Genomic DNA, 22,645 nt, shown 5'->3' with positions numbered 1-22,645 from the left:
TCCCTTGCATTGCTGAATGAGTCGAGTCAACATCTCCTCCAGAATAAGCTGCAGGAATGCTCGGGGCTCTCTGCAGTGCCAGCTCACAGGTAAAGAGTAACGATCTTCGATTAGCTTTCTTTGCTCCGTGTAGTATACAGTGAAATGTGATGGAAGCATCAACTGGAACAGCGGGGATTGTGCTGGGCAGCCCGCAAGTGTTGCCACGCTTCCAGCGCCAACGCAGCACACCCACAACTCACCGACCCTAGCCGTACGTCTTTGGAATGTGGGAGGAATTAGGGGGTACACGTGTGGTTGTGGGGAGAACATACCTGCACCACACATACCCTTACATCAGCAGAGAGAATTGTACTCCATTCTTACAACTGCCAGTGTAAAGAGACTACCCTGCACTACCCTGTACTCCCCTCCCCTTGGTTTTTCATCAAATCCCTGATTCCTGTCGTGTTTCCCACAGTCATAACATTAGGCTGTGCTCATCGCATTGGAGACATGGGAGTGTTGAATAGCAGCGTAGATCAGTGAACACAGTGGGTCAAGAACCGTTCCCAGAGCTTGGCATCAGGTAGGAGTCCGCCACTGACTAAAGTTTCTCTCAGACACACATTTAAGATGAGGGAATGAGCCCGTTCTGCCGCTCCCAGCTCTCAGAGCATTACCATCTCTCCCATTCCACCCTAACACCTCTCCTCTCTCCCGTATGTCCACCAGCTTGATGCTCCCAGCTCTGCAGTACACATGGGTCAGTTTGCAGTGTAGATCTCCCTCAGTTAGCCTTAAGACACAGGAGAAGAACGAGACCATTCAGCCCATCGAGTCTGCTGCATCATTCCGCCATGGCTTATTTACTATCCCTCTCAACTCCATTCTCTGCCTTCTTCGCGTAACCTTTGATGCCCTGACTAATCAAGAACCTGTCAACTTCCACTTTAAATATACCCAGTGACTTGACCCCCACAGCCGTCTGTGGCAATGAATTCCACGGATCCACCACCCTCTGGCTGAAGAAATTCCTCCTCATCTCTAATCTAAAGGAATGCCCGGTATTTTGAGGCAGTGCCCTCTGGTCCTGAGACACCACGATAGGAAACATACCCTCTATGTCCATTCCACCTAGGCCTTTCAATCTTCAATAGGTTTCAATGAGATCCCCCCTCATTCTTCGAAACTCCAGTGAGTACAGGCCCAGAGCCATTAAACTCCTCATTCGTTAACCCTGTCCGCGGAAGGAACGATGGATGACAAAGGGTCTCAGCCAAAATGTTGACTTTACATTTGCTGCCTGACCTGCTGAGATTTTCCAGAGTTTTGTGTGTTAGTCCACTTGACAAAACTTTGCTCCAATAAAGTGCTTTATTTAATTTAGTTGATCACAGTAAAAATGCACGTGGCTCTCTATAATAAAGTAAGATATTACACTTAGACACAGTCTTTCAAACAGATCTACGAAAATCAAACCCAGACCCAGTTAAGTCTTTCTGATTGTGTTCATGGAGAAAAATGGAAATGAACAATCTGTTTAAACTGGGGCACTTCCACTTGGCAGGAAAGGCCACTCGACAAAGAACTTGTAATTCTCAGCTTGTTAAAACAAAACGTGTTTACGTGTTTTAATTTTGATTTCACTGCTCCTTTCCTGGGAGAAGAATGACCCACTTCAGAGTCGGAGAGCAATACCACGGGATGTAGGCCCTTCGGCCCAAAAAGTCCATGCCGACCACGCTGTCCACCCAGTTAATCCCAAAATTGACCCTTCCCTCCATATCTAAGGGGGAGGGCCGTCAACTCAGACCATGAGAGGCCTGCGTCGGGCATTTTCATGCCTTACAAGGTGCAGATTGGAAGTCTGTGTGGGGCGCCACTCCTCGCACAGACACTAGAGCAATGTGTGGTTAAGTGCCTTGCTCAAAGACACAACACGCTGCCACAGCTGAGGCTCGAACTAGCGACCTTCAGATCACTAGACGAACAAGTTAACCACTTGGCCACGTGCCCAACACATCTAAATGTATCTTAAATTATACTAATCAGCCCATTCCTCTGACAGCTTGTTCCATACACTCATCACCCCGTGCGGATAAAATAACCCTCGGATACATTTTCAGCCTTCCCTCTCTCACCGTCACTCTATGCTAGTTCTGGACTCCCATTCCCACGGGAAAAGTCTGTTACCTAAACCTCTTATAATTATAAACATTTCTGAACGGTCACCCCTCGTACTCTCACATTCCAAGGAATAAAGGCCAAGCCTGGCCAAACTCTCCTTCTAACTCAGGCTCTCCAGTCTTGGCAACATCCTCGTAAATCTCTTCTATGCCTTTTCGAGTTCAATCACATCTTTCCTATAGCAGGATGATGAAAACTGTACACTATTCATTTCGTGCAGCCTCACTAGCAACTGCAACACAACGTCCGCACTCCTCAACTGATGAGCACCAGCGTGCTAAATAGCTTTCTTCACCGCACTGTTTACCCGTGACACTGCATTCAACAATCTTCACACTGGCGTTCCAAGGCCCCTCTTTGCCATTACACTCTGTAGTGACTTACCATTTACAGTAGAATAGTGGTTTGATGTTCCAAAATACATCACTTCAAACTTATTTGTATCAAAAATCACAGAGCAACATTAAAGACGCAGATAGGAATTGGCTGTGTATAGACTGTACAATTCAGTTTGATCATGGCCAGTGCAGTCAAGACACTTCCTTTGCAACTAATTCGGTGCTTTATTACATGAGGTCAGTGGTGTCTGCGGGTGGAGGGATTACAAATCGAAGCTCCCACCTAGAGTAACTATTTTAATGGCAAATATGTACGTGTGCATGCATGTGTGCAATAGACTGATGGAATAAACAGCAAGGAAACTTGCCTACCATTGTGTCCATAATTGGCCCAGAGCTCTCTAAACCTCTCCTATCCAGGTAGTTATCCAAATGTAGTTTGAATGTTGTTGCTTCTCCTCCATGTTCCAGCCATAACAGGGGAGGGAATAACTGGAGGCAGACAACCGAACGTTACACTTATTCTCCTTCAGACAGATATTGACCACCAGTACCGCTTGAGGGATGTTATCCCTGTTTCACCTCGTGTCCTCAATCACAGTGCCATTCAGGTCCCACTCAAACTGGTGGGGGGGGGGGCTCTGGAATGAAAGAGGTAGGTGTCTGATCCGAGTGTGTTTCATCTGCTCCTCCAGAAATAGTCACAGTTAAATTCCTGCACAGATATGGATGAACTGAATATTTAAAATGATAAATCAAACCAGCAAACAGGAAGGCATAGGTGAAGGAAAGATATCCTTCATTCACCATCCTTTGGAACTCAGTGTCCCGTGGAAGACTACTTGTCACGCCTGTGGATAAATCTCATCATTTTAGATTTTTGTCTCCAATTAGCACCAGCCTGATATTCTGTGAGTTGTGGCCCTCTGCTGTGGAAAACGCAGGTGCTATATTCAGTATGATTTTAGAAAGCATCTTTATTTTTCTTCTTCCTCATTTTCCTTACTTTCCCCTCATCTTTTCACATGGGCACCACCTCCCAGCTCCAGTGACCTGCACATGATCATGCCTCTGGGTCCTCCTCGAGTGGATGCTCTTGTTGTTTATGTTTTGCAGTGAGCACCGGCTGTCTTTCACCCCCCGAAGACCTGCCGTACATTCAGCGGTTACTGTAAAATGACCCTGGTGTAGGTTACTGCTGGGAAAGTTAGGGCAGCATTGGGTTGATGGGTAGGCATGTGAGGGAGCAGGGAGGGAAGTGCAGAATGGAATTACTTTTAGGGCTGGCATTGACTTTGTGTGCCAAATGACACCCTATAGTGTTCCCCTCATCAGTCTCACTCTTCAATCCTCTCCTTTTCCTCTGCAAAGCTTTCCAGAATACAAAGGTAAGGATGTAACGCTGAGACTCTGTAAGGCTTTGGACAGGCAGCACTTGCATTAATTGTGAGCAATTTTGCATCCCTTATTCAAGAAAGGATGTGCTGGCATTGGAGAGAGCCCAGAGGAGGTTCAGGAGAATGATTCCGGAAATGGAAAGGTTAACGTGTGAGGAGCGTTTGATGACTCTGAGCCTGTGTACTCACTGGAGTTTAGAAGAATAAGGGGATCTCATTGAAACCTATCCAATAGTGAAAGGTCGAGATAGAGTGGATGTTTCCTATAGTGGGGGGGGGGGGGGGCATCCGAGACTAGAGAGCACAGCTCAGAAAAGAAGGACTTCCCTTTAAAACAGAGTTGAAGAGGAATTATCTTAACGGAGGATGGTGAAAATGTGGAATTCATTGCCACAGGTGGCTGTAGACACCAGGTCATTGAGTGTACTTAAAACAGAGGCTGAATAGTGAGGGCATAAAAGGTGAGAAGACAGGAGAACGGGGTTGAGAGGATAATAAATCAGCCATGCTGGAATGGTGAAGATCCAATGGTCCAATACTCCTCCTATGTCTCTTGGTCTAATTCACTCCAAACCTGCTTCTCTCCTCCTTTCATCTTGTCTCATCATGCCCGCATTGAAGGACCTTCTCCAGGAGACACGTGCCTTGTGTGGTTGCTCACTCTCTCCCAAGATGCTGGGCACATGTGGCCACCCTGTTTCTGCCCCTCCCATCTATCTTCCTTCTGTCGCTCTCTTAACCAGGCTCTAAGGGTGTGTCTGAGAGCAAAGTAGTTTGGGCAGAAGCCTTGAGGTCTACTTGTGTGGACCAGCAAACGTTGACAGACTGCAGGGAGCACTGAATTGTTCCTGAGCAGGCAGCAGTTCACAGAATGCAGTGAATCCCTGACCTGCAGGGTGCTGACCACCTCTTTAAACCACTTAAATGACTAAGTCCCACCTTTTGCAGAACTCTTAAGACAAGATCATAATAGGTCTGTGCATTTCAAAATCAGTGTTTACCAAGCTAGGAACAAAATAATTTGCAAGCAGCCTCCAGCCTTTCCCCTGTCTTCCAATCTTCGCTGCGCAATCCCTATTGAAGATCAGCAGTTGCTGAAACTGCACTGTAATCCCAACCAACACCCTCCCCTCAACCCAACCCTACCAGTGATGGAGAGCTCCCAGCAAGACTGGGCATTGCCTCTGGATTTCAAGTGCACAGGCAGCGAGATAACAGGTTCAGTGCCACAAATCCGACAGACAGACACAAACCCATACTTGTTTCTATCCAACATCAAGAGCTGAAGAGCCTGTACTCTACTGTAATGTTCCACGAATCCAACTTCAATCCTGATCTGTGCATGTTCTCTCCAATAATGGCAATAATTTCACCCCCCACCACCATCCCAGCCCCCAGATTTCCTCCAGTTCCTTCCCATTGACCCAAAGTTACGCCAGGAAGTTAACTGACATCCTTAAAATCTCCTGAGTGTAGGTGAGCGGCAGAAAGGATCAAACAGGAGGTGAAGGGCATGTGAGAAAGCTGCAGGGATACCGTGCGGTAAGGAGGGGCAGAATGGGACCAATGGGATGATTCTGCTGGGAGCTAGCATTGGTCCGACGGGCTGAACAGTCTCCAATGCGACAATAAATTCTTAATATTTACTAATTTTAACTATTTTTTATATTTTTAATATTTAATATTTGCAATCAAGGGAGTGGGAAGCGGAGAATCAAATATCGCTGTGATGATTGTACGTTCTAGTACCAATTGTTTGGCGACTATAAAGTATAAAGTACAATAAAGTATAAAGTATAAGCTACACACCTGGCTGATACCGAGGTACAAAGGAAACTGCAGATGCTGGAAATCTGGAGCAACACCCACAGAATTCTGGAGGAACTGTGCGGGTCAGGCAGCATCTATGGAGGGGAATAAACAGGTGATATTTCAGGCTGAGACTCTTCATCAGGGACGCTATCATTTCCCTCCATGGATGCTGCCCAATCTGCAGAACTTCCCCAGCACCTTGTAGGTGTTGCCCGTGGCTGAAATCATCCCCTATCATTTTACATTTCCACTGAAGACAGTCCTAGATATCAGATAGTTTAAGAATAAGGGGTACGCCATTTAGAACGGAGTTTAGGAAAAACTTTTTCACACAGAGGGTTGTGGATCTGTGGAATGCTCTGCCTCAGAAGGCAGTGGAGGCCAATTCTCTGGATTCTTTCAAAAAAGAGTTAGATAGAGCTCTTAAAGATAGCGGAGTGAAGGGATATGGGGAGAAGGCAGGAAAAGGGTACTGATTGTGGATGATCAGCCATGATCACAGTGAATGGTGGTGCTGGCTCAAAGGGCTGAATGGCCTACTCCTGCACCTATTGTCTATAAATAGATAGAGTGTGTGTCAAATGTCAAGCTGATTTAATTGACGTGTATCTAAAACAATTAAATTCTAGTCCAATGGACATGGCTGTGAGAGTCAGCAGGAACAACCCAGGTGAGAGTGCACCTGGACCAAGCCTAGTTACGACCAACACCAGGGCATCCCAACGCGTGCGGTCACTGGTGGATTAGCCGGTGTTTCCGCAGACTAGACAGCCCGCCGAAGCCCTTCCCACAGTCGGCGCAGGTGAACGGCCTCTCCCCGGTGTGCACTCGCTGGTGGGTGAGCAGGTTGGACGACTGCGTGAACCCCTTCCCGCAGGTGAAGCAGGTGAAGGGCCGCTCCCCGGTGTGGACCCGCTGGTGAGCGTGAAGATTGAAGGTCTGGCTGAAGGCCCTTCCGCACAGGATGCAAACGAAGGGCTTCTCGCCGGTGTGGACGCGTTGGTGCCTGAGCAGGCAGGACGACTGGGTGAAGCCCTTCCCGCACACGGAGCAGGTGAACAGTTTCTCCCCAGCGTGAACTTGGTGGTGCCTGAGAAGGTGGCATGAGCGGGTGAAGCCCTTCCCGCACTCGGAGCAGGTGAACGGCCTCTCGGCGGTGTGAACGCGCTGGTGCGTGAGGAGACTGGACGAGTGGGTGAAGCCCTTCCCGCACTCGGAGCAGGTGAACGGCCTCTCCCCCGTGTGACTGCGGCGGTGGATTTCCAGCTGGGACGGATAACTGAATCCCTTCCCGCAGTCCCCGCATTTCCACGGCTGCTCCCTGGTGTGGCGACGGCGATGGATTTCCAGCTGAGAAGCGTAGTTGAATCCCTTCCCGCAGTCCCCGCATTTCCAGGGCTTCTCACCTGTTGGAAACCTGTATTTTAATACCTTTTATAAGTTATTAGAGGAATTAATGTAATACCACAGTTGTAGTTTAATCATTCGCACTTCTTAACAAATTCAAGTATTTTTCACAGTGTGTGGTGGTTCATCCCCACCTGCAGGCAGAAAGCGATATAACAGTGAAACAACACACATCAAAGTTGCTGGTGAACGCAGCAGGCCAGGCAGCATCTGTAGGAAGAGGTGCAGTCGACGTTTCAGGCCGAGACCCTTCGTCAGGACTAACTGAAGGAAGAGTTAGTAAGAGATTTGAAAGTGGGAGGGGGAGGGGGAGATCCAAAATGATAGGAGAAGACAGGAGGGGGAGGGATGGAGCCAAGAGCTGGACAGCTGATTGGCAAAAGGGATACGAGAGCATCATGGGACAGGAGGCCTAGGGAGAAAGAAAGGGGGAGGGGGGAAAGCCCAGAGGATGGGCAAGGAGTATAGTGAGAGGGACAGAGGGAGAAAAAGGAGAGAGAGAAAAAAATATATAATAATAAAAGATAAATAAATAATAGATGGGGTACGAAGTGGGGCATTAGCGTTAGTTAGAGAAGTCAATGTCCATGCCATCAGGTTGGAGGCTACCCAGACGGAATATAAGGTGTTGTTCCTCCAACCTGAGTGTGGCTTCATCTTTACAGTAGAGGAGGCCGTGGATAGACATGTCAGAATGGGAATGGGACGTGGAATTAAAATGTGTGGCCACTGGGAGATCCTGCTTTCTCTGGTGGACTGAGCGTAGATGTTCAGCGAAACGATCTCCCAGTCTGTGTCGGGTCTCACCAATATTTAGAAGGCCACACTGGGAGCACCGGACGCAGTATATCACCCCAGCAGCCTCACAGGTGCTAACCCAACGGTTTCTCATTTTTCATTGGCTAAGTGTTAGCACATGACCCATGTGATGTAATTGTGATTGATTTATTTTATCTAAGGAATTTGTCTTATCTTGATTATAAAGTTGATGGATTCTTTAGAGGCGCCATCTTCTCTTGTTACTCTTTTTATCTTTGCTTTTCATTTCGAAGGTTCAAAGATCCAAATTAATGTCAGAGAAATGTGTACAATATACATCCTGAAATTCTTTTTCTTCATAAATATCCACAGAAACAGAGGAGTGCCCCAAACAATGAATGACAGTTAAACGTAAGAACCCCAAAGTACCCCCCAGCTCCCCTCTCCCACCCACGTGTAAGTAAAGTCCCTTCTTCCCCCCCACCGGCAAAATAAAAGCAAGAATCAGCACCGTCACCGAGCACTCAAGAGTGAGCAAAGCAATAGCAAAGACACAGACTTGCAGTGACCCCAAAGACTTCACATTTCACCTGGCATTTGACATACCGCAGGTTCTCTCTCTCCTGAATAAGAGAGAAAGAGATGTCTCCATTTTCCCAGCGGAACGGGGAGACATAACAAACAACTCGCTGGTTTACGATGTTAAAAGTCCGTTATGTCGCTTTTTTCGAGCTCTGTGCCTGAAGATCGTAAAGATCCTGGGTCTTTGGGCACACAGCAGTAGATTTTCTGATTTCCCCCAGTAACACACGGGTTTCCTGTCGTGACACCGACCCTTGATCTGCCCGTTGCTGTTTAGCGCCATCATAACTTCATTTATCTCTGTCTCTCACGTCTTTACTTAGTTTGCTTTGCATATGCTTGTTTGCTCAAACTTTAAAATGAACGATCGTTAAGAATTAAGACTGGTCGCCATTCTTAACCCCGGGAAGAACCCTAAGGGTCGGACAAATAACAGAGACCCAACACACCTCTGTGGCTGCGCTGGTGCCTCGACAGTCCGGATGCTCGGTTGAAACCTCGGCCGCACTCCGAACACGTGAACAGCTCCTTCCCGCTGTGAATGGATCCCTTCGCTTCCCCATTCCGAGGCCGACGCCGTGCAGGCGAACCGAGCGTCTCCGCCAGGCCCCGACGTATTGTCTGGTGTGAGCCTCCCGTCTGTGAATCTCCCATCGTGGAAATCCTGTGAAATGACTTTAAAACAGAAAACGGCGTGAAAGGGCTGGTGGAAATGTGGGGTTGATATCAAATAAACCTCCAGTAATCTGAAGCCTGATCATTCAGAAATCCTGATGGCATACTGGAAGTGCTTGCCATTCTCCGTTCCACACACTGGGCCATTCTCTGTTCCACGCACTTGCATAAGAACGTAAGAAATTGGAGCAAGGTAAGGCACCTGACCCATCGAGCCTGCTCCACCATTCAATAAAATCATGACCGATCTGCCCCTGGATTCAGCTCAACCTTCCTGCCTTTTTCCAACAACCCTTAATTCCCCTGCTATGCGTAAATCTACTGAAATGTATCTTAAATATATTTAACAAGGCAGCCTCTACTGCTTCCGTGGGCAGAGAATTCCACAAAATTCCACTGCTCTCTGGGAAAAGCAATTTCTCCTCATTTCCATCTAAATCTATTCCCATGAAACCTTGAGGCTTAGCAGTAAAACAACGTTGCTTCCTCTATCTTAGCTATTCCTTCCATATTTCTAGAAGATTCCCTCTCATTCTTCTGAAATCCACTTCCTTCCACTCATCCAGCCCCAATTCCCACGTTTTTTCTGACTCCATTTCCTATGCTCCCATTAGGCTTGCCTCAGTCATTTCTCACTCTTCTGCCTTCAAACCTACTTCTACCCACCCGGCAAACTGCCCTTCCCAAAGGTCCCCTTCTGAAAATCACTATAACTAAAGCTTCACACCATCTGTGAAGTTTCTAACCCCAGGCAGTTAATCCGATCAACCATTCTAGTTCGCGCCCCCCACCACTACCTCTATCTATTACCACAGCCACTGCATGCAAATACTTGCTGCTATTTATGTATTTTTCCACATTTTATTCCATAACTGTACTTTAACATGTATATGATATAACTCTTCACTCTCTATAATGAAACCGTAAGACGTTGGAGCAAAATTAGGCCATTGGGTTCATCGAGTCTGCAACGCTATCCAATCATGGCTAATTTATTATCCCTCTCAACCCCATTCTTCTGCCTTCTCCCATTAACCTTTGATATCCTGACTAACCAAGAACCTACCAATCTCTGCTTTAAACATACCCAAAGACCTGGCTTCCACAGCTGTCTCTGGCAATGGATTCCACAGATTCACCACTCGCTGGCATTTCAATCTGAAAATTTCTCCTTATCTCCGTTCTAAAGAGTCATCAGTCTATTCTGAGGGTGTGCCCCCTGGCCCAAGTCTCCCCCAATACGGGAAACATCCTCTCCATGTCCTCTCTATCGAGGCCTTTCAATCTTCAATAGGTTTCCATGTGATCCCCCTAATTCTTCCCAACTCCAGCTTGTACCAGCCCAGAGCAATCAAGTGCTCCTAATATGTTAACCTTTTCATTCCCGGGATCATTCTCGTGACCCTCCTCTTGACCCTCTTTAATGCCAGCACATCCTCTTGGATAAGGGGCCCAAAACTGCTCACAATATGAACAGCAACACACACAAAATGCTGGTGGAACGCAGGCCAGGCAGCATCCATAGGAAGAAGCACAGTCGACGTTTCGGGCCGAGACCTGACGAAAAGCCTGAAACGTCCACTGTGCTTCATCCTATAGATGCCGTCTGGCCTGCTGCGTTCCACCAGCATTTTGTGTGCGTTGCTTGAATATCCAGTATCTGCAGATTTCCTCGTGCTCACAATATGAATGATGATTTTTGTTCGTGTCGCACTCTGACCAACGACCACAGCACAGAGCTAATACGTGTAATTGTTTAGGATAAATATTGACCCTTGACCCCTGTCACTGTCGTATTCAAACTAAGCATGGCCTGATACATTACACAACGGAAGGGAACAAGGCCAAAGAGTGCCTTGTTAACTGTTGTTCCTGGACGGGAGTTACATCTGTGCTAGAGAAGCAGGCTGTCTGTGTCCCTGTTGTTCCTGGACGGGGGTTACAGTTCCTGCCGGACAAAGAGGCTGCCTGTGCTCTTCGTACTTCGGGTCAGTCAGGGAGCCACTCCTGTACCTGTAGCCACCCATTTCCCTGTTTCCCTTGCTCCCTGCGTCCCTCATTCCTCCACCCAGCGAACCCCCATTATGCTGTCAGCTCACTACCGTTCGACCGGCAGATTACAGTGAGCTGCTGCTCAGTCACCAGCACTCCAAAGGCAGACACAGAGGCACCGAATCAATGCAGACAAGCGTAACACAGACAAAATGTCAGAGGAACTTAGCAGGTCAGGCAGCATCTATGGACAAGAGTAAAGAGTCAATGTTTCAGGCAAAGACCCTTCATCTTCACCCAAAACAGTGAGTTTATTCCCCTCCATAGATGTTGCGTGACCTGCTGAGTCCCTCTGACATTTTGTGTGTATCACTCTGAATTTCCAGCATCTGCAGAATCTCGTTCTTCCCTGAAACTTGACTCTTGATAACCATCTATTTCTTTACAGTGCAGGTCTCTCCATTTCCCTCCGAGTGTACACCAGCTCTCAGAGTAATCTTATCCATCCCAGTCCCCCAGCTATCCACGCATTATAATCACAGCAAGTCAGCCTGATTAGACACAAGAGGCCACGGATTCTGGAATCCACAGCGACACACAAAGCTTTTGAGGAACTCAGCGGGTCAGGTCTTTGGAAGGAAATGGACAGTCGAGACTGGTCAATTGGACTGCATTTTTATCAGCCTGATTTTTATTTCTTGAAGAGCAAATCCCATTTGATGAATGTGCCACCATTCTCCATGGGTACAAGCAGAGTTGACAGAGAGGGACCCCAGTTCAGTACACCAGCTTGTTAATGCAAATATCTAATTAGCCAATCATGTGGGAGGAACTCAATGCATAAAAGCATGCAGCCATGGTCAAGAGGTTCAGTTGTTGTTCAGACCAAATGTCAGAACAGGGGAGAAATGTGATCCAAGTGACTTTGACCAGTAGTAAAATGGATTCAGCAGTGGCTGGATGGGAGATGCCAGAGAGCAGTGGTGGATAACTGTGTGTCAGATTGGAGGCTGGTGACTAGTGGTGTGCCTCAGGGATCTGTACTGGGTCCAATGTTGTTTGTAATATATATCAATGATGGGGTGGTAAATTGGATTATTAAGTATGCAGATGATACTAAGATAGGTGGAGTTGTGGATAATGAAGTAGGTTTTCAAAGCTTGCAGAGGGATTTAGGCCAGTTAGAAGAGTGGGCTGAAAGATGGCAGATGGTGTTTAATGCTGATAAATGTGAGGTGCTACATTTTGGTAGGAGTAATCAAAATAGGACTTCCATGGTAAATAGTGGGGCATTGAAGAATGCAGTAGAACAGAGGGATCTAGGAATAATGGTGCATAGTTCCCTGAAGGTGGAATCTCATGTGGGTAGGGTGGTGAAGAAAGCTTTTGGTATGCTGGCCTTTATTAATCAGGGCAATGAGTATAGGAGTTGGGATGTAATGTTGAAATCGTACAAGGCATTGGTGAGGCCAAATTTGGAGTATTGTGTACAGTTCTGGTCACCGAATTATAGGAAAGATGTCAACAAATTGGAGATAGTACAGAGAAGATTTACTAGAATGTTGCCTGGATTTCATCACCATAAGTTACAGAGAAAGGTTGAACAAGTTGGGTCTTTATTCATTGGAACGTAGAAGATTGAGGGGGGACTTGATAGAGGTGTTTAAAATTATGAGGGGGATTGATAGAGTTAACGTGGATAGGCTTTTTCCATTGAGAGTGGGGGAGATTCAAACAAGAGGACGTGAGTTGAGAGTTAAAGGGCAAAAGTTCAGGGATAATATGAGGGGGAACTTCTTTACTCAGAGAGTGGTAGCTGTGTGGAATGAGCTTCCAGCAGAAGTGGTTGAGGCAGGTTCGATGTTGTCATTTAAAGTTAAATTGGACAGCTATATGGACAGGAAAGGAATGAAGAGTTATGGACTGAGTGCAGGTCGGTGGGACTAGGTGAGAGTAAGAGTTCGGCACGGACTAGAAGGGCCGAGATGGCCTGTTTCTGTGCTGTAGTTGTTATATGGTTATATGGACCATGGAATGATTGTTGGTGCTTGACAGGGCAGTCTGAGTATCTCCCGGGATTTTCACACATTACAGTCTCTAGAGCTTACAGAGAACGGTGTAAAAAACATAAAGCGTCCAGTGAGTGGTGGTTCTGTGGGTGAAAATACCTTGTTAATGAGAGAGCTCGGGGAGAATGGCCAGATTGGTTCAAGATGACAGGAGGCGACAGTAACTGAAATAACCACGTGTTACAACAGTGGTGTGCAGAAGAGCATCTCTGAACGCACAACACGTTGAACCTCGAAGTGGACGGGCTAGCGCAGCAAAGAACCATGAACATGTACTAGGAGACCACTTCACTGCGTACGGGTGGTATCTAATCAAGTGGCCACTGCATGCATTGTATTCTGACTTTCAGAAGGTGCCATCACACAAACCAATCTTCCGTCCGTGGACTCACTTTACACCGCATGCTGTCGGAGCAGTGCTGCCAGGATAATCAAGGACACGACCCACCCAGCCAACAGACTTTTCGTCCCTCTTCCCTCCGGGAGAAGGCTCAGGAGCTTGAAGACTCGTACGGCCAGATTTGGGAACAGCTTCTTTCCAACTGTGATAAGACTGCTGAACGGATCCTGACCCGGATCTGGGCCATAACCTCCAAATATCCGGACCTGCCTCTCGGTCTTTTTTTGCACTACCTTACTTCCCATTTTTCTATTTTCTATTTATGATTTATAATTTAAATTTTTAATATTTACTATCCAGTTGTAATCCAGGGAGCGGGAAGCACAAAATCAAATATCGCTGTGATAATTGTACATTCTAGTATCAATTGTTTGGCGACAATAAAGTATAAAGTATATAAAAAGCTGGTGCACAAGGTAAGAGGTCATGGTATGGAGAAAGTGTGTCAGCACGGATTGAAGATAGGAACCCCAACAACTAAGCCATCAACCCTTCTCACATTCGGATAGGAGGCACGGGAGCCTTAGGTCCCACACCACCAGGATCAGGAATAGTTATTACCCCTCAACCATCAGGCTCCTGAACCAATGTTGATAACTTCACTCACCCCAACTCTGAACTGATTCCACAACCTACAGACTCACTTTCAAGGGCTCTACAACTCATGTTCTCAGTATTAATTTTTATCTACACAATGAGCCTTCTTTTGCAAATTGATTGTTAGTCTTTATGTATAGTTTTCTATAACTTTTATTGTATTTCTTTATTTTTCTCTAAATGCCTGCAAGAAAATGAATCGCAAGTGTGTACGTACCTTGATAATATATTTGACCTTGACTTTAGGTCATCGCATGAGTCAAATTCAACAGGCTAGAAAGATGCAACTGGCGGTGCCTCAAAGATCTGTTCCTCACCCTCAATTGTTTATGGTTTGTTCATGACCTGGAGAAGAGGACAAAAGTTAAGAGGTTTAAACGTGCTGATGGTACAAACATGGGTGAGACAGCATGCTGGGCTGACGGCGTTTGGACCCTGTAACTCAAAAGTGAGAGGCTGACTTGAGTGAGCAAAAAGTGGGCAAATGGAGTTTAATGTGGGGAAAGTGCAGGGATATCCAAGTTCACGTTTATTGTTTAAATATACTTCATACATTATTGTCGCCAAACAATTGGTACTAGAACGTACAGTCATCACAGCGATATTTGATTCTGCGCTTCCTGCTCCCTGGAGTACAAATCTACAGTAAATATTAAAAATTTAAATTATAAATCATAAATAGAAAATAGAAAATGGAAAGTAAGGTAGTGCAAAAAAACCGAGAGGCAGGTCTGGATATTTGGAGGGTACGGCCCAGATCTGGATCAGGATCCGTTCAGCAGTCTTATCACAGTTGGAAAGAAATATTCTCATGACAACAGTATAAATGCCAAGGAAATCAGCCTTTTGCAACATTTTGATAGGTGAAGTTTAAAGAAAGCAACTACCAAAATGGAGAAACACTGCAGATGAGGGAAATGCAGAAGGATCTCGGCCTCATTTCCTTCCCCTTCCCCCCACAGTTTAATTTCATGGGCCTGAGACATTATCCGATGTTCATTTAGATTTTTGGAAGGTGGACGCCTCTGCACTCTTGTAATCCACCTTTTGTGTCATTTCTTCAAAAATTCTGATCGTGTAAATCAAGAACCATTTGCCTTCAGCATGTCTGTGCTGATTCTCCGTCATCAACTGGATCTGTTCCAGCTGCCTGTGAGTATTCGTAGAGGCCCTTTGGCCCACAATGTTGTGACAACTTTTAACCTAATCTAACCCTTCCTTCATACATAATTCTCCATATTTCTATCATCCATATGCCTGGGCCGTACGCTCCAAATATCCAGACCTGCCTCTCGGTTTTTTTGCACTACCTTGCTTTCTATTTTTCTATTTTCTATTTATGATTTATAATTTAAATTCTTAATATTTACTATTGATTTGTAATCCAGGGAGTGGGAAGCGCAGAATCAAATATCGCTGTGCTGATTGTATGTTCTAGTATCAGTTGTTTGGCGACAATAAAATATAAAGTATCTAATAGTTTTTTAAATGCCCCTAACGTATCTTCCTCTACCACCACCCCACCACCCCACACCGGCCAGATATTCCATGCACCCACCATTCTCTGTGTACAAAAAAATCTCTGGCATCCCCCCCTATACTGTCCTCCAATCACTTTCAAAGTCTCTGGCTTTCCACTTGATCTATGCCTCTTAACATCTTGTACGCCTCTATCAAGTCAGCTCTCATCTTCCTTCACTCCAAAGAGAAGAGCGCAAACTCGCTCAGCTATTCTCGTGAACCATGCCCTCGCCCAGCGAATGCCCCTCCACTTGAGGATGGCTGAAGACCCTGACCCGGAGCCACACGCAGACTTTGGTTCTTTGCGGTGGTGGGACCCGCTCCCGGGGACCCACCTGGCTGGTTGTCAAACCCTCAAGGACGCAGCCGAGAAGACGAGCGCGCCTTCGGGATCCCGAGGCTCCGCAGCCCCGTGGACGGGCCGATTCTACGCCAGTGCCGCTGACCGCAGCGTCGCATTGGCGGAACAGAGCTTGTTGCCGACCCTCCAGTCAGAGAACTTGGAAAAAAAAGTGGCATGACAGACTTTGTCATCGTAAATCAGCGAATTGTTTTATGTCCCCGCACTCACTGCGAGAGGGGAACGCCTCTCTGTCCCTTTATTGGAGAGAGGGAGAGCCTGTGTCAGGTGAACAAATAGTTTTTGTTGTGCCGCAGACCACCGTCTCTCTTGGGGGCCTTGCTATTGCTTGCTTGGTGAGTGGAGGGTGCTGATGCTTTTTTGTGGAAGTGGGTGGGGGGGTGGGAGAGGGTCATTGATTTCCTGCTGTTTGTGCGTGGGAGGGGAGGAGTTGGGAGAACTTTGGGGTTCTAAGATTTTAACTGTCACCTATTCTGTGGGGCACTCTTCTGTTTTTGTGGCTGTCTGTGAAGAGTAAGAATTTCAGGATGTATATTGCACACATTTCTCTGATAATAAGTGGAACTATTGAACTACAGAAGTATTGTGGAGGGTTTATAAGGTGTTGAGCAGATGGCGTTTGGAATACTGTGAGCAATTTTTGACCCTGTATCTAAAGAAAGATGTACTGGCCCTGCAGCGGGTTCAGAGGAGGTTCACAAGAATGATCCCTGGAATGATGGGAGGGGTGTTTGATGGCTCTGGGCTTCTATTCAATGGAGTTCAGAAGGATGAGTAAGTGGGGATCGTACTGACTATTGAAAGGGCTGGATAGAGTGGATATGGAAAGGATGTTTCCATTGGTAGGAGATCCTAGTATTCAACAGGTGACCCTTTAAAACTGAAGTGAGGAGCAATTTCTTTGCCACAGACATTAATAGGTCCCTGATTGGTAAAGGGGTTAAGGGTTATGAGAAGGCGGCAGAATGGAGTTGGGAAAAAAACCCATCATGATTGAATGGTGAAGCAGACTTTTGATCAAGTGGCCTAATCTTTCACCTCTCTTCTAGCCTATCTTTCTGCCGTCAAGCTCAGATGCACCCCATGTCTTACTTTGATGAAATAGAGTTAGCCATTCTAATCACAAGAGATTCTGCAGATGCTGGAAATCCAGAGCAACACACAAAATGCTGAAGGAACTCAGCAGGTCTGCAGAGAAAAACAGTGGATGTTTCAGTCTGAGTCCTGATGAAGGGTCTTGGTATGAAACATCGACTGTTTATTCCCCTCCAAAGACGCTGCCTGACCATTCTCATATCCCTTCCTTGCCACCGATCAACCTCTCCTGCCTCATCTTCCTCAATAAATGATGCCCTAAACACCCAAGTCTTAACCCACAGCATCTATCAGGAAATACATACATCGGGTTACAAAGCTGCGTGGGAACATGAGCCTTGAGGACACAGGCTGCAAGCGGGCAGATAGAGATGGGTTAAACCCAATGACAAGAGGTGACGGCTGGAACATAATTTTGGAATTTGCAATCAGCAAAAGACTTGGTACATTGGTCTTTATCCCAAGGGGCTGGGAGAACGAAAGAAAAGGGCCAAGAAATGTGGAGCAGTTGCTGATTTTCCGCTAGTGCTGTTTCACCAAGCTCAACATGTCCTCAGAGTGAAACAAGCCAAATCGTTCTGCTCCACATGAGATATGAAGAGAGTTTGTTGGCTCTGGGCTTGTACTCACTAAAGTCGAGAAGAATGGGGAGTGAGAGGAATCTCATTGAAACCTACTGAATATGGAAAGGCCTAGATAGAGTGAACATGGAGAGGATGTTTCCAATACTGGGAGAGTCTAAGACCAGAGGGGCCAGCCTCAGAATAGACTCAATGAGCTGAATGTCCAAATTCTGCTCCTGTGTCTGATGGTCTTATAAAAGTCTACTTGCACTTACCCTATTTATACCCCTCAGAATTTTGTATACTTCTATCAAATTGCCCCTCAATTTCCTGTATTGCAGAGACTAAAGCCCAACCTATTAAATCTTTCCCTATAACTTCAGTCCTCAAAGTCCCAGCAACAACCTTATAAATTTTCTCTGTACTCTTTTAATCCTATTGATGTTTATCCTTTAGGTCAGATACTAGAGTACTCAATACTCCAAATTTGTTCTCACCACCGTCTTGTAGAAGTTCAACATAATGTCTCAACTTCTGTACTCAATGCTTTGATGTATGAATCAAAATTTGATATATATCAATCCATTGATTCCCCCAATATCCAAACACCTTTTCTATCTCCATTGTAATTTGTATCCTGGATATTGGCTACAGTCCGGAGGCCTGTATATAACTCCCACCAGGTTTTTTTTAAAACTCTGTCCACAATGATTCTGCACCTTCAGGGGGGAGGGGAGATAATAAATCGACCATGATGGAATGGCAGAGCAAACTCAACGGGCTGAATGGCCTAATTCTGCTCCTATGCCTTATGGTCTTATTGACAGGTTCTTGATTAGTAAGTGTGTCAAAGTTTACGGGAAGAAAGCAGGAGAATGGGGTTGAGAGGGATGCTAAATCAGCCATGGCAAAATGGTAGGGCAGATTCAATGGGCTGAATGGCCTAATTGTGGTTCTACAACTTACGCCTCCACACTTCTCTTGGGTAGACAGTTGTAAAGATTCAGACCCTCGAGCTGAAGAACGTTCTTCCCAAATATGGTAGACCCCTTGATCCAAGGCTACGAGCTGTAGCTTTCAGCACCCTCGCCAAATCCCTAAGGAGTTTTGTACAATTACAATTAGATTGCTTCTCCTTCTTCTGAATATTTTCTAAACGGGGAGTGAATTCAGAAATTGGAGGTGCAAGGGAACTTGGGCCTTCCAACGCAGGGTTCCCCAAAGGTTAGCTCACGATGCAGCGGTGAAGGGCAGCAGCAACAGTAGAAGAGAAAAAGAACGTAAAAGTACGGAGGTAAGGATTTGGGGCAGCGGAATAGTGCAGGGGTTAGCACAACGCTTTACAGTACAGGGGACCAGGGTTCAATTCCCGACACTGCCTGAAAGAAGTTTATGTGTACTCCCAATAACCACGTGGGTTTCCTCCGGGTGCTCCGGATCCCTCCCACAGTCCAAACTGGTACATTAATTGGTCATTGTAAATTGTCCTGTAATTAGGTGAGGATTAAATTCGGGGGACAGCAACACACATCAAAGTGGCTGGTGAACGCAGCAGGCCAGGCAGCATCCCTAGGAAGAGGTACAGTCGCCGTTTCGGGCCGAGACTCTTCGTCAGGACTAACTGAAGGAAGAGCTAGTAAGAGATTTGAAAGTGGGAGGGGGAGGGGGAGGGGGAGATCCAAAATGATAGGAGAAGACAGGAGGGGGAGGGATGGAGCCAAGAGCTGGACAGGTGATTGGCAAAAGGGATATGAGAGGATCATGGGACAGGAGGCCCAGGGAGAAAGACAAGGGGGGAGAAACCCAGAGGATGAGCAAGGGCTATAGTGAGAGGGACAGAGGGAAAAAAAGGAGAGAGAGAAAAAGAATGTGTGTAAATAAATAAATAAATAACGGATGGGGTACAAGGGGGAGGTGGGGCATTAGTGGAAGTTTGAGAAGTCAATGTTCATGCCATCAGGTTGGAGGCTACCCAGATGGAATATAAGGTGTTGTTCCTCCAACCTGAGTGTGGCTTCATCTTTACAGTAGAGGAGGCCGTGGATAGACATATCAGAATGGGAATGGGACATGGAATTAAAATGTGTGGCCACTGGGAGATCCTGTTTTCTCTGACAGACAGAGTGTAGGTGTTCAGCAAAGCGGTCTCCCAGTCTGCATCGGGTCTCGCCAATATATAAAAGGCCGCATCAGGAGCATCGGACACAGTATATCACCCTAACCGACTCACACTCAGGTTGGAGGAACAACACCTTATATTCCGTTTGGGTAGCCTCCAACCTGATGGCATGAAAATTGATTTCTCAAACTTCCGCTAATGCCCCACCTCCCCTCGTACCCCATCCATTATTTATTTATATACACACATTCATTTTCTCTCTCTCTCCTTTTTCTCCCTCTGTCCCTCTCACTATACCCCTTGCCCATCCTCTGGGCTCCCCCCCCCCATTTTTCCTTCTCCTTGAGCCTCCTGTCCCATGATCCTCTCATATCCCTTTTGCCTATCAGCTGTCCAGCTCTTGGCTCCATCCCTCCCCCTCCTGTCTTCTCCTATCATTTAGGATCTCCCCCTCCCCCTCCTACTTTCAAATTCCTTACTAGCTCTTCCTTCAGTTAGTCCTGACGAAGGGTCTCGGCCCGAAACGTCGACTGTACCTCTTCCTAGAGATGCTGCCTGGCCTGCTGTGTTCACCAGCAACTTTGATGTGTGTTGCTTAAATTGGGGGGGGGGGGGGGTTGTGTGGCTTGAAGAACCAATTCTCAGTGCTGTACCTCAATAAGTAAAGAAATAAATGCACTGATGAGGCTTTGTAGGGTTTCTGTCAAATGACGTTTGGATATTGTGAGCAACGTTGGGCCCCGTAACCGAGAAGAGATGTGCTGGCCCGGAGAGGGTGCAGAGCTGGTTGGCAAGGACTGGGATGGCACGGTTACATAGCTGTTCACGCCAGTGACCCGGGTTCAATTGGCACCGCTGCCCGCAAGAAGTTTGTACGTTCTCCCCATAACCGTGTGGCTTTCCCCCTGCAACCCAGAGGCAGACAGGCTAGTAGGTTCAACAGTCAGATGGGTGGAATTGGGTGTCTCCTCCGCTCTTTGGACAGATAGCTGTACAGTATCTCTAAATAAATGGATGAGCCCAGCAACCAAGGTTTAACCTATGAAGAATGTTTGATGTCTCTGGGCCTGAAGGAGGGTGGGTGGGTGGGGTACATTGTGGTGGAGGTAGATCTCATTGTAAGTTCCTGGATACTGAGATTTGGGGAGGATACGCCGTTAGGAGGCGGGTCCACAATCCCAACTCGGAAGGCACAACCTTGGGATAAAGGGGTGTGACAAGGAGGAATTTCTTCAGCCAGAGAGTGGGAAATCGTTGCCACAGAGGACGGTGGAGTCCCAGTTATTGGGTGTACTTCGGGCAGAGAGGGATAGGTTTCTGGTTGTTAAACGGATTAGGGGCGAGAAGTCAGGAGGAAAGAGATAACATAAATCTGCCGAGCGGATTATGCTCCTGTACACCGTTTTGTGAAATCGACAGAATTTAAGCCCACTGTGTTTCAACTCTCCTCACGGGACAAATACACCATCCCTATCATCAATCTGGTGACCCTCCGCTCCTCCGTTGCGCCTCCCTCCCACCTCTCTCCACAGCCTCCTGCGGGCAGACAGACGGCACCTCATCGCAACCCTCCAGGTGCGATCTGTCCTGGGCCCGGACAACTGGAACAGGACGTCCCTGGTACTCAGATAACCCGCTTCATCAAAGGCCGACAAGCCGGTCACCGGACTGAAACTGGTGCTGGGAACACGGTGAGTCCGGCCGGGACGAAGGGGAAGATTCTGGGGACCAGGAGAATTCCTGCGGTTCGCACTGATTCTTCCCCCAATTAGGGCTGCTCCTCTGGCCTTCGGCCCAGCATTGCGCTCCTACCTAGCACGGAGCCCGCTGGCCGCGAACCCGTACCCACACCGCTCCCGTCCCGGTCATCCGAAACCACTCAACTCCGCTCCGCCCCAGGCTTCACCGCGCATGCCCGCGACACCGCTTCCGGTTTCTGGCGACTGATCGTTGGGCTCCCGCCATCTCGATAGATCGCGTTCTGTGCCACAAGGCTCTCTAGTTGTCAATATACGCAATGGTACTTATTTAACAACTCGCTGAAAAAGCAACCTTCACGGTCCAACATTCCTCCAACTTGTTTTGCTGCTGCTGAGGGACTTCTTTTTACATTTCTGGGCACATTGTAATTATAATGTAACCAAGTCACAGGCAGCAAGCTCCCACAAACGCAATGCCTTCCCAGATAGAAGCTAGTTATTGCGAATCAAAAGCAGAAAACGTTAGAAACTGCCTGAGCCTTAGACAACGTCCGTGGAGTCTTTGAAAATTATTGACTGAGAAGCAAATACTTACTATGGCTCCGGAGATCTTCTCAGTTCTTCTTCAAAATAATGCCAGTGATCTCGTTAGAAAACAGAATTACCGTACTTTTTGCCTCTGCTTATGTTTATGAAGAATTATCATTAGATTAGATTCAACTTTATTGTCATTGTGCCGAGTACAGATACAGAGCCAATGAAATGCAGTTAGCATCTGACCAGAAATGCAAAGAATAGTGTTACTTACAAAATAACTGCGAATGAAAGAAGTGCTACCATGATTATTTTTATTCAAAGAATTCTTATTATTCTCATGCCATTAGCTGGACTTTCAAATCAAGATCGTATCCGAATGAGACTTGATTCCAACGACGTCGCTTTTCACATCCATGAGATGATCAGACCGATTAAACTGGGAAACAGGGGCGTGTCGGGAGAAATATAAAAGTCTGCAACAATCTATTGTTCGGCATCGCGAGGCAGGCAGCGTACGCCCACTCGACTCAGCATTACAGGGTGGATTTCCCG

The 22,645-nt window shown here is 46.8% G+C and overlaps 1 protein-coding gene across 1 annotated transcript in view; it reads right to left on the bottom strand.

Annotated features, from left to right (window-relative positions):
- LOC140203676 (uncharacterized) overlaps positions 1–22,645 on the bottom strand; it is a 179,094-nt gene that overhangs the window by 97,299 nt on the left and 59,150 nt on the right. The window contains 4 exon segments of the mRNA XM_072269724.1: positions 6,453–7,122; positions 8,914–9,139; positions 16,054–16,203; positions 21,377–21,577. Coding sequence (XP_072125825.1) covers positions 6,453–7,122; positions 8,914–9,139; positions 16,054–16,203; positions 21,377–21,577 — 1,247 coding nt within the window.

The sequence above is a fragment of the Mobula birostris genome, chromosome 10 (genome assembly GCF_030028105.1).
Source record: "Mobula birostris isolate sMobBir1 chromosome 10, sMobBir1.hap1, whole genome shotgun sequence".
Taxonomy (NCBI): Eukaryota; Metazoa; Chordata; class Chondrichthyes; order Myliobatiformes; family Myliobatidae; genus Mobula; species Mobula birostris.
This window is presented reverse-complemented; position numbering and strand designations above follow the sequence as displayed.